Here is a 12278-nt window from a genome sequence, read left to right on the forward strand (position 1 = left end):
GGTTGGATAAGAAAGGCGGAAGCGCTAAGACGGGTGCCGGGTTGTCCAAATTCCCGTGGGTTTACAGAGGCCTGGGAAAAGCTAGCCTCTTGCCAAGAGCCCCTGGAACTCTTCACCTCACGAGGCCACGGGAGACAGAGGCAGATGTTTTGAAGACAGTATTTATTGGCTCCTTAGAAATCAGTCAGTAACAACTGTACAGAGGGCTCGCAGCTTCCTTGGGCTGCCCTTCCTTACCCACTCCCGCTCCATGGCACCCCGTGGCCACGGAAAAAGCAGCTTTGTGTGGGCACAGAGACTCCTTTGGGATTCACAGTAACCAGAACAAAAACGGAAATAAATTAAGTGATATGGGGGAGGGTAATAGGGAGTCATGTTCCCCAAGTCAGTGCATGAAGGGGGGACCCAGAACCTGGAGCTGGGCTCCCTACGAGCTCCCTCTCAGCAGAGGGAGTGTGCTGGGCCCTGAATGTCGAGATGTGCTTCACACCTGGCCTAAATCAAAGCCTGTCTATGTGCTCCTCCTTCCAGGAAAGCACCTGGACATGCCGTCAGTCACTGGAATGAGGTGGAGGCAGTCGTCATTCAAGAGTCCTGGGCTTGCTTGAGGCCCAGCTGTGCTTGTAGTAGTGGCATCTCACCCCTTATTCCACCCGTACCAGCAGGGCATAGAGGAGTGTGGCTCCTTTCTCCTTAGTGACCCACTCAAGTTCCGATGGGCTGAAGTGCTGGTCAGGAAGTTCTCTGAGGGCAGCGGAAGGAGGGCCAGGAGTGTAGGAGCCAGGGCGCACACACACCTGAAAGGCCACCTGAGCCTGGTGTGTCCGCTGGGATTTTGGGTCCCGGAATCTGTTAGACAAGCAGAAACAGGAGGTGGGTAAGGCTTCTAAGCTCTCCCAACCCAGGCCTTGGTGTTAACGATGAATGGCTTAGCACCAACTTGACTCTCCTCCCAAGTCCCGCTCAGCAAATGACCCTCTTCATGGGTTTGTTTACCCTGGGGTTCTATTTCGTGTTTGTTCTAGACACTCCAAGTGCACTTCTCATCTACTTCACCCACGCTTTGGGACAGAACAGGGTCTCTATCCCAGGTTAGCCTCAAACTCCCTATAAAGGTGGAGGTAACCTGAAAATCCTGATTCTTTGCGTCTGCCTCCTAGTGTTAGGACTCCAGGTGCGTGTTATAACACAGTTTATGCAGTGCTAGGACACTCAAAAAGACTATGACGTATATATAGTCCAGGAAAACCAGGCTTAAGTAATGCACTCTTCCAATCCCAGCACTCAGGATGTAAGTGGAGGCAGAAGAAGCAGGTGTCCAAGACCAGCTCAGATACATACCAAGCACAAGTTTGAGACCAGGTTGGGCTATTTCCCCCCCACCCCGGTTTTCCAAAAAACAAACAAACAAACAAATACACAAAACAACTGGGCAGTGGTAGTTAGTGCACACCTTTAATCCCAGCACTTGGGAGGCAGAGGCAGGAGGATCTCTGGGAGTTCTAGGCCAACCCGGTCTACAAAACAGGTTTCAGAACAGCCAGAGCTGTTAGACGAAGAAATACTTTCTCAGGAAAACCAAACAAACAAACAAACAAAAAAACCACAAACAAAAATAAACAACAAAATGGTGATGGGTTACATCTTTAATCCCAGCACTCAGGAGGCAGAAGCAAGCGATCTCTGAGTTCGAGGCAACCTGGTCGTCAGAGGAGTGAGTTCCAGGACAGCCAGGGCTACACAGAGAAACCCTGTCTCAAAACAAAACAAACAAAACACACACACACACGGTAGGTGGGGAGGTAGGCTGTTGGAGAAATGGTTCAGTGTTTAAGAGCACAGGTTATTCTATAGAATCCTGGTTCGATTCCCAGCACCCACACGGCAGCTTACAACTGCCTGTAACTCCAGTTCCAGAGGACTTGATGCCTTCTCCTGGCCTCTGCAGGCACTGTAACCACATGCTGCACAGACTTACATGCAGGTAAAACACCCACACACATAAAAAATTTTAAAACAAACAAAACAACCATTTGGGTGGTGGTGCAACCTTTAATCCCAGCACTCAGAAGGCAGAGGCAGGTGTGATAGGGGAAGGCTCCCCTAGCTAAAGTGTTAGGGGATGTCTGAGTTTGAGGCTAGCCTGGTCTACCAGTGTGGGGAAAAGGGGTGCAGAATCCTAAGTACCCCAAATCTCTGGGCCCCTTCTAAATCTGAGACCTCAGAGCTCTCCTGTCAGTACTCACTGCACTTTGGAGGCCAGGGTCTCTGCCCCAGCATACTGAAGGGATGGAGAGAGCAGCACTGGAGGAGGCTGCTCCTCCCGGGGAGGTGCACAGTTCTCACCAGGCTCCTCAAAGCCCACCCCAGGCTCTCCCTTCAAGGGTCGGCAGCTCAGGATGGAGGTAGTACCTGTGGAGAGAGTCAGGTGAGGGCAGCCCCGTGATTCCTTCTAGGATCCCTAGGCCCAGCCCACGCCATGATACCTGCTCCCAACTCCCCTCGGTCCAGCACCCTCCGTACAACTGCTACACTGCTTCCATGATATGCCATGTGCCACTTCTTTGTTAGTGTCCCAGCTTCTAGATGGGGATTCACCCTGAAAGGACAGATAAAACAGACAAGTCAAAGGTCAGTGGCTCCTTAAGATCATTCCACATACAAGAAGTCCTATCACTTTTTCCTTCCTGGGATTCTCCTTTCTCAGGGAAAAGAGCAAAGGGGAAAATCCATGCCTCTGACTCATACGTACCTAAGATTGAACCTGCACCATCCAAAAGGCAGGGCATATTCCCGGGGAGGCTCTCCTCGGCGCCTGTGAGCCTCATCTCCTCGCAACTTTCGGCAAGATTCACAGTAGCATAAGCTACGCTTTGGTGGAGGCATGAAATAATCTTCTGTGGGACAATGAACAACAGGCTTGGTGCTCCTGTCCTGGACCTCAACCACACTCTTGCTCTCCAGCTGGTGTCCAGCCATGGGACTGAGGCTCTGAGGATTAGGACTCACCTGGAAGCAACAGCAGTTCCTGGAAGCGGGAGCAAAGGGCATGGTACTCGCAGCTCTTTAAAGGGCTAGCAGCAGGTGGTGGACCCCAGCACACACTTTCCTTTATACCTGGAATAGCAGGGGAGAGAAAAGTTATAGGAGCTGGGCTGGGGAAGTACTGGCTAGGACATGGATGGACAGACAAGCAGGGGCAGCATAATTATCCCTTTGGGCTAACGCACCATCTACCATATCAGCTTTTTCCATGTCTCCCTGGGTTCCAGCAATCTTCCCACTGGCCGCCCCTGGGTCAGGGCTCACAATTGTCACCTGTGGAAGAGAGTAAGCCACAGCTTGACAGGTCCCCAGATCCCCTTTGTGGGCCAGAAGCTTCCCAGTATCCCAGGACTCCCCTTACCTCATCTCTATAGCCACTAACCTGCTCACACTGTCCATAGAGGTCCACAAGTGCATGGCACGGCTGGGGCACATCTGGCACAGCTACCCCCTGGTCCACCCCATTGATGTGGAGATGGAGCCCTCCAGAGCAGTCTAGCCGCAGCCCCAGGATGGTGCCTTCAGGGCACGTATCAAGATTTGGCCCGAACTTCTCACAGATCTAAGAGTAAAGGACTACTGTCTTCAGACATCAGGCCCACCATACCAGTAGCCACCCTACGGTGTCAGTGCTTCTAATTGCCAGTCCCTGAGCTTTGCCTGGATCCATGATTAGGCTCTACTCCCATTTCATTTACCTAGAGTCCCCCTTTTCACTTCCAACTTTAACATTCTCAATGGCTGGGGCACAGGAGGAAGCAATAAAAAGGCCAAAGACTGTCCAGGTAATGACATGTACGTCTCCCTTTTGGCCAGCTCCTCTCCATTCAGAGGCTTGGTCATTCCAGTCTTCCTGGCTCCCTACTCACCTTTAGACCATTGTGGAAGACACCACGGCCCCGCAGGAGCCAGGCTGCCCGCTTAAGTGCACAAGCAGAGGCAGGGAAGTTAAGCCTCTCAGGTGGGCAGGTGATGACTCCCAGAACAAGAGAAGATGTCCACTGTCGGTTCAGGAAGTCAATTCGCACCTGCATGAGAAGGAACTACATACTCACAGCTTCCAGGACAGAAGCCACCTGCCTAGCTAAATCAGTCTTAGCACCCAAACCAGAGTATGGCTGCCTGGCACAGCACCCTTTCTGATGTTTGTAGAGAACAGAAACTACCAACTCAGATGTGTCTCCTTCCCTGTTTATCCTGCTGCCGGAAACTGAATCCAGGTCCTTATATATGTTAAATAAATGTTCTACAATGAACTGCACCTCCAACATCCTTTCTCTTGAACTCTGGTCTGTTCCTAGACAATTCTTTCAACTGGCTCACTCTCTACCTGTCTTTTAGTCTACAGCAGAAAGGGCCCCTAATGCTGGGCAGTGGTGGTGTACACCTTTATTCCTATCACTTGGGAGGCAGAAGCAGGCAGATCTCTGTGTGTTTGAGGCCAGCTGGTCTACAGCCTGGTCTTCCAGGACAGCCAGGGCTACACAAAGAAACCTTGTTTAAGAAAACAAAAATAGGACAAAACAAAACAAAAAAAGGGCCCCTCACCCTGAAGCAACAGGAGCTAGGTAAGAAGAAAGACATACCTGAACAAGCAGGTGGGGTACCAGGGGCTGGTTGATGACAACGATGCCTTGATTGTAGCTGGCCACTCGTGTGGCTGTACGGTTCCCGTTGGATAAGAGGATATTCTTCCCATGGTTCTCCAGGAATTCAAGGGCTGTGGGCATAATACCCACTTGATCCTGGCCCTGGTAGGGAGCAAGAGACTGAGCTGCACAAGACACCAATTACAGTTCTCACCCAGCACACTGGAGTGCACAGAGCTCAAGCCTGAGTCTGCTGGACCAGCAGAGAAGCTCTACTCTGGTAACTAGTGGCCCACCAACCCAGCAGGTACCATGGCAGCCTCTTACTCTCAGCCCACGCTCCTCGCCCTCATCATCTTCCTCGCCCTCACTGCCAGTGTCTGAGCTGGGAGAGGGTGGCTGGGTGCCTTCTGGTTCCTCCAGCCTTGTGGAGCTGACAATGGACACACTGCGTACTGGCCCGTACAGATCCAACACAGCCCACACATTCTGGGAATGCAAGACCAAGGAAGTTAGAAGCCAGCACAAGACCTTCAACCAACAACCCACTCCCCAAAACCAAACAAGCTCTTAGACTTACCTTGGCAATGCCAGTGGCCGCAGGCCCCATATCTTCTCCATCCACCAGGATGTGCATCGTGTCATCTGCACCCCGACGAATGCCCACACGGCTCCCCACCTAGATCCAAGGTGGGACAAAGACAGCTGCTCAGCCAACTTTCTTCTAATCCTACTCACAACTCCCTTCCCCCCGCCTGCCTTAGTGCCAGGTGTTTCACCCCTAGCCTCTCGAGGTTGCGGCCATAGTTCATCCTTTGGAGATGCCCATCTCGTCTCACTTCACAGCTGGACACCATCCAGGTGCTCTTTGTCCGGAGTTCTGGCAAGGAGGGAGGCAGCCCCGGCCCACTGCCTGCTCCAGGCCCCATCTCCTCGGGGGCTAGTGTGGTCAGTCCCAGCCGGAGGGATCCTGCCCACTTCTCATCTAGCTCTTCCACTTTTACCTGTGAGAAAGGATGAGCCCATTAGCTGGTCCTGTTTGATGGCCTGGTAAACCCACTCCACTTCTCCACAAGCCCACCTCAAAGACTTCTTCAGCCTTGAGCTCCTTGGTGCTGAAAACGAGGCCGTGAGCATAGCCAGCCACACGTACTGCCCGTGTGCCATCCTCCTCCAGAGTGACGTTCTTGCCACATGTGTTATGGAATCGGTGAGCTACACCTGCCACTGTGGGTAGATGTTTGGATAAAGGGTTAGGGTTAGGGAAATTACCTTCAGATGGGATGTAGGTTAAAGCTTTCACATAAAAAGCTAAGGCCCCATCTGCCACATCAAGAACTCTGGACACCTTTCACCACAGTAAGACACAAAATGCCCAGTGCACGGTATCTTGGTCTCTGCAAGTCAGGGAAATCATATGACTCTGTGTCTCAGTTTAATAACCTACATACACACTACTTGCCAGAGGGCTTTCTCCTTCCTTAAACAGGGTTCTTAGGCCACATAACGGGTACCTGGGGAATGCAGAGGGAAGGACTTCTCGGTGGCAGTGTTGCTGGTCGCCAGACTGTTGTCCATGGGACCGGTGGCATTGGTGATAGACACCTGAACACACTGGCCATAGAGATCCACCACTGCATACACCTCTGTGCAGGAAAGAAAGGCATCAGAAGTCTGAGGTCCTGAGTGAGCTGAGCAAAGGGTGGCAGGCAAAGCACAGAGTAGTCACCTTTACCCGGAGGCAAGCCTGAGCAGGCGGCGCCTTGGTCCTGTCCGTTAATGAAGTAGTGCAGATCACCCTTGGCAGTTCGCATCATGCCAATGCGTGCACCTGTGCCCAGGGCATCCAGATCACAGCCATAGTTGTTGCGCATCGTATTACCGTCTTGCATGATAGCTGTACCACTGCGAGGACAGAAGAAGGTGAGTTAGCCTCCCTGCCTTACCACTATATTGGCCCATACTTAGTCTCTGCCTGTCAGGACCACACACTGCTTTGGACATCATATACAGGGACCTGATCTTAGTCTGAGGCCCAGTCTTGTCTTCTTTGTCCCTGGAATCTCCTAGGGAAAAGCAGGAACTGCTCTGTAGGCTGCGTGGGTAGGAATTCCCAGAACTGAGCAGGAGGGCTATTAGATCCCCAGTGTGTCAGTGATTATGGCCACAGTTCCACAGATCCAAACCATGCTTAGTTTTCTTTTTTTTTTTTAAATCTTTTTTTAATTTATTTATTTTTATTATGTATACAGCATTCCTTCTATGGCCAGAGGAGGGCACCAGACCTCATTACAGATGGTTGTGAGCCACCATATGGTTGCTGGGAATTGAACTCAGGACCTTTGGAAGAGCAGGCAATGCTCTTAACCTCTGAGCCATCTCTCCAGCCCCCATGCTTAGTTTTCTGGTACCATCTAGCTCTACCCATCCCTACCAAGGGGGATTCAAAGGCAGACAGCCCAACCTCAGCATCCATGTATCATAGTCAATGTCTGTCATGGTGTTGGGAAACTCCAGGTCTTCAGGCCGGATGGCAGTCACTCCTGAGAGGAAGCAGAAGGTAAGAAATGATTCCCAGGACATGGGCACCCACTACCCTCCACCCCCTCACAGATGGTCCCTCACCAGCTTCAATGGAGCCTGACCAGCGGTCTACCATCTTCTGAATGACAATTTCAAACAGTTCTCCATCCCGCAGGGCTCTGTCAGGGAGAGTGGGGGTCACTAAGGCCAAAGTGGGCAGTGGGACTGTGGAGATATGAAAGTCTAGAGACTGACCGGTTGGAAATGACAATGGCATCATTGAACTCGCTTCGGCAGTTATGACGAAGAGCAGTTCGACCCCCATTAGTGATGACTGCATTACTGCCATGCAGCTGGTGGAAGCGCAGGTCAGAGCCCCCAGCTGCTGAGGATGGGGAACTTGGAGACATCTGGTTGTTCCCTTCAGGGAGTGGCTCAGAGACTGGAGGCACCTCTGCAATAGGCATCACCCATTAAGTCTCTATAAGTGTTTGTAATGATTCCCAAGGCCACCCTAATCCTTCACCCCAGCCGTCGGGCCCTCACCCACGTCATCCACAATAGTGGCTTGAGCAGCCTGGCCATAGAGATCGACGACAGCATAGACACCCGGGGGTACATTCCAGGCAGCAGGGCCCTGAGTCATTCCATTGACAAAGAAGTGGAGGGTTCCATCCTCCCGCCGCACCACGCCCACTGTGTCCCCTGCCTTGGAAGAAGTGGGGGCTAGAGTGAGGAGTCAGGCAGAGTTCCTGCTTGAGATGGTCCTGCATCCACCCTACCTCAATGATGTCCCCAACATTAGACCCATCAGTACCCCCTATTCTCACACCTTGAGGCGATCCAAGTTGTGTCCATATTCATCTAGGATGGTTGTCCCATTATGCATTACCCCATTCCCCGTCATCATCCAGGTCCCTGCAGGGACAGAAGTAACAGAAGATGAAGAACAAGGCAGGATCCAGAACCCTGCAGCAGCTTCTTCCCTGGACCCTAAAGCAGCCCTGCCCTTCTTAGGATCTCACCAGAGCGTAAATTGGTCATAGTAGAGGGCAACTGGAGGTAGGCAGGGTTGTGGGTAGTGACACCAATCTCAATGGAGCCAGCCCATTTGTCCACCATCTTGTCAATGCGCACCTGGAACACCTCTCCGTCACGGAGGGCTCTGCTGCTCAGCACCACGCCATGATTGAAGTCATCAGTGGCACTGAGGGCACAGCAAGTCAGGACTCAGAAGATCGACACACTCACTCAAGCCGGCAGTAAGTGTCCAGCACCCACTGTCCTAGGACACCAATCAGACCTCCTGCACCTGGAAGTCTCCATCTTTCTGTCCAGGAACTCCCACACCAGACACACTCTGCCTCCCATGTTCCCACCTCACTGCTCCCACACCCTATTTGGGCCCCCTTGGCAGGTCTCATACCACCCCACAGGTCATACTGGGGCCTCAGGGCAGTGCGTCCCTCGTGGGTGATGGCTGCCTTCTGTCCACAGTTTGGATGGAAGAGTAGGCGTTCAGGTTCTGCCTGGGCAGCAGGAGCAGCACGGCGGAGAGCACCCTCCGGAGACAGAGCCCTCAGGATGGCATTGTTCCGGCGGAGTCGGTCACTGTGGTTATTATTATGGACGATGGTGACTTTCACAGCCATCCCATACAAGTCCACCACACCATACACCACTGGTGGTGTCAATGGGGTAGCTACGCCTGGAGGAGAGAAACAAAGAGTCAAGTGTGAGAAGAGCGAGCGTCACAGAGAAGGGTAAGGCAGACCCACTGACGGCCTGGCCAGTAGTCTCTCTTGTATTTCACCTTACCCTGATCAATGCCATTAATGAAGAAGTGCAGGGCAGAGTTGGACTTCCTTGTGAGGCCAATATGGTCACCCTCCTAGCCAAAGAAGAAAGACCCTAGTCTGGAATCCAGCTACACTCAGGCTCAGGTTCCAGAAGTCCTGGACACTTTCTACCACCCCATTCCACAGGAGACCACCTACTGAAGAAATCCACATAAGACCACTCTCGGGCAGGGCCTGGGTTCCTGCTTTCCAGACACATTTCCCAAAGGCCCAATATAAAGAAGATACTGAGTCAAACCACATTAAAAATAATCTCCCCTGACGCTCTACAATCTCAGTCTATTTAAGAGCTACAGGGGCTAGAGGTACAACCCAGTGGTAGGCACTTGCCAAACATGTCCAAGATCCTGAGTCCCATTCTCAGCACTAATTGGGAACAAAAGTGCTACTAATAATCATATTTTAGATCCCGTTAGACATCCCTGCCTTCTCAGAAGCCTCGCGCAGAGAGAAAGAGACTTCCTCTTAGTTAACACTGCCTGGTGCCTTGGCTTCCCTGGCCTGGCCCTAGCTACTGTGCTCTACATTCACCTGCAGTTCGTCCAGACTGAATTCACAGTACTCCCGGCGAGTACCCTTGCCATTGGTCAGGATCCCACAGCCACTCATCATGATGGTACCTGGTAAAAACAGACACCCAGTTAAGGAACAGGTGGTCTTGCCCTCATCAGCCCACAACCCGTGTCCCTCCCCACAGCTGGTACCTGACTGGAGGTTGGTCATGGTGGCTGGGTACTCCAGGCTGTTGGGATTATGGGTAGTAACACCAATCTCGATGGAGCCTGACCACTTGTCTACAAGCTTGTCAATACGGATCTGGGGTTGAATGAGAGTCGACAGGAGCAGGAAATGTAAGAACAGAAGATAGACCCTTGAACCCTTGGTTCCTCACCAGTCACAACCATCCTGACATCAAGGATCAATCCAACATTTAGCTCCCAATCTCTGTCAGGAAGCTTGGCCAGACTTCAGGATTTCACAGACCTCAAACATCTCGTTATCCCGAAGGGGGCGGTTGGTCATGACAACCCCATTGTTGAATTCATCTAGGGGCCTCCGGCGCTCAGCCGTCTTATTATTGTTGCTGAGTTTGATGAGGGTTCCACACTTCTCGTGAAAGAGCAGGGCATCGTTGGAAGTGAGGACAGGAGAAGTGGCAGGCCCGCTGGATGGTAATCCATCCCCTGCTGGTGGGGAGCTCAGGTTCACATTAAGGAGGCCTCCATTGTAGGCAGACAGAATGGCATTGCTCACCACCTCGGAGAGCTCCATGCTGGCAAAGTCTATAGCAGCAAGATGGAGAAAGGAAGCCAAGGTGAGGCTCTACCCTCTCTAGTTAGCTTGGGATCATCTTCTCCCTACCCATCTCTTCAAGTCCCACCCTTATTCACCTCACTACCCACACCCCTTCCCAGGGCTTCCCCAAGCCCTCCCCTCACCATTATGCGAATCAAGGCTGTTAGGAAACGTCTCCGGCCGGGCCTGCGCTGGGGACACCATGAAGGCTAGGGACCAGGTGGGATGGGAGGGGAATAAGGGTTCAGCCTTTGCTTCAGGGCCCACAGTCGGGAAATCATCTCTTCTAACCCCTAGCCCTGCCCCTCCCCCAGCCAACTTGTGACTAACTGTTTCTGCCCCATTTCTTCAGTCATACCTCATGCATCCCCCAAGCTGTGTTCTCACCTTCATCCACGGAGGTCCCCTGTTCCGACAAGGCAGAGTCTTCTGGAGGGGCTAAGGGCTCCAGGGGAGGTGTAGGGACAGGAGTAGGAGGGCTGAAGCCTGGCTCTGGGGGCAGCACAGTGATCTGGGTGCACTTGCCATAAAGGTCCACGACAGCCCAGACACGAGCAGGCAGGCCAGTGGCAGCCACACCACAATCCCGCCCATTCACCCAGAGCCGGAGCTCCCCAGTGGCTGTGCGTTCCACACCCACGCGGTCCCCTTCGACGAGCTGGTCCAGGTCCTGGCCATACTCCTCCAACACAGAGCGCCCATCCCTTAGCACCGAGCAGCCTGACACTACCCAGGAGCCCCCCTTCAGCCCAGTGGCACTGCTCGGGAAGTCCAGCACACTGGGATCCAGGGCTGTCACTCCAATTTCAATGGAGCCACTCCAGGAGTTGACCTACGAGAGAGAGGCAGAATTTCAGTATGGAATCCCACCACCAGAAACTGTGTTCTGCACAAGAGCGCCCCTCTCACCCTGACCTCTGAGACAACAGACATAGAGTCACAACTCTTTGGACCCTGCTTCATAACTATCTGGACCTGATCTCCCTTAGCAACCGTGTGCTGTATCTAGCTGCCCAGTGTTGAACACAGCAGTCCTTTTCCCGCTGAGCAAGCTGGTTAAAAACCCTGGTTTCAACCCTTGACTTCCCTAGTCTCTGTGGCTCCTCAACCACCGCAGCCACACGATTCCTAGATCCATATATTTTGCTCTCCTAAATCCCTCTCAATTCCAGCCCCTGTCCTTGGTAAGGCAGAGCTCCACCCGGGCTCATCCTCTTCCCAAAGTCTTTCTTTGGACCAAGCAAGCCATACACACCTCCCTTTCCCATGTGTCCTCATCTGGCATTGGGCTTCCGTCCTTCAATGGTTTGTGCTTTTTACTATTTCTCTATTCTCTCCATCACATCTCAGGCACCTGTCTATCTTCCATCCCCAAGAGATTGCCCTACATCTGTCACTAGCCATTCTAGTAACTGGGCCCTGAGGAAACTCATTCTCCAGAATGAATGTCTGTCTGCTCCATGCTCTTTTCCTTCCTGTTCTCTGGTGCACTGCAGGCTGCCGGTTGGCTGTCGGTACCTGCAGACTTGGTTGGACATACTGACTTTCTGGCAGTTCTACCTCTTCTCCTTCTCCCACCCGACCCCACACCCCGCCACCACGATTCCGCGGCCCCAGCTTCGCACCTTGCGGTCGATGCGGACAGTGAAGACGCGTCCATCGCGCAAGGGTTCTCGGCTCAGCACCAACCCGTGGTTAAATTCTTGGCCCGGCTGCTGCCGCCGCGCTGTGCGCCCACAGGCCGACAGGCTTACCAAGCGACCGGTGCGCGGGTGCAGCTCCCCGCCACCGCCGAGACCCCCGCTGGACCCGAGTCCTGGTCCGCTGCCGCCAGGTCCCCCACCCCCGCCTGGCCCCGGCCCCGGCCCGGGGCCTGCCCCAGAGCCCCCACTCCCACCCGACCCCGCCGCCATCGCCGCTGAAACCGCGGCCGCGCGACAGCCGCGCTTGGCGGCACCGTGGCAAC

At 53.2% G+C, this 12278-nt stretch overlaps 1 protein-coding gene across 4 annotated transcripts; it reads right to left on the reverse strand.

Moving 5' to 3' along the window:
* Positions 1-145: 145 nt before the first annotated feature.
* Positions 146-12240, reverse strand: Neurl4 (neuralized E3 ubiquitin protein ligase 4). 4 transcript variants are annotated; one of them, XM_085695168.2, is made up of 29 exons: positions 11938-12240; positions 10700-11144; positions 10456-10521; positions 10001-10299; positions 9721-9832; positions 9548-9636; positions 8976-9048; positions 8601-8865; positions 8183-8364; positions 7990-8075; positions 7704-7866; positions 7413-7611; positions 7260-7336; positions 7099-7177; positions 6370-6539; positions 6149-6280; positions 5716-5861; positions 5414-5638; positions 5215-5313; positions 4962-5123; positions 4632-4796; positions 3915-4073; positions 3428-3607; positions 3231-3318; positions 3010-3117; positions 2753-2897; positions 2487-2599; positions 2247-2412; positions 146-849 (listed from the first exon to the last, which is right to left on the reverse strand). In XM_085695168.2, the coding sequence occupies exons 1-29, from the start codon at positions 12223-12225 to the stop codon at positions 645-647; spliced, it is 4686 nt and encodes a 1561-aa protein (XP_085551294.1). In that variant the 5' UTR covers positions 12226-12240; the 3' UTR covers positions 146-644. The 4 variants fall into 4 exon arrangements, with proteins under 4 accessions (XP_085551294.1, XP_085551293.1, XP_085551296.1 ...); XM_085695167.2 differs by having other exon boundaries at positions 6364-6539; XM_085695170.2 differs by lacking the exon at positions 10456-10521.
* Between the last annotated feature and the right edge of the window lie 38 nt (positions 12241-12278).

Source organism: Myodes glareolus, chromosome 9 (genome assembly GCF_982192425.1).
Source record: "Myodes glareolus chromosome 9, mMyoGla1.1, whole genome shotgun sequence".
NCBI classification, from domain to species: domain Eukaryota; kingdom Metazoa; phylum Chordata; class Mammalia; order Rodentia; family Cricetidae; genus Myodes; species Myodes glareolus.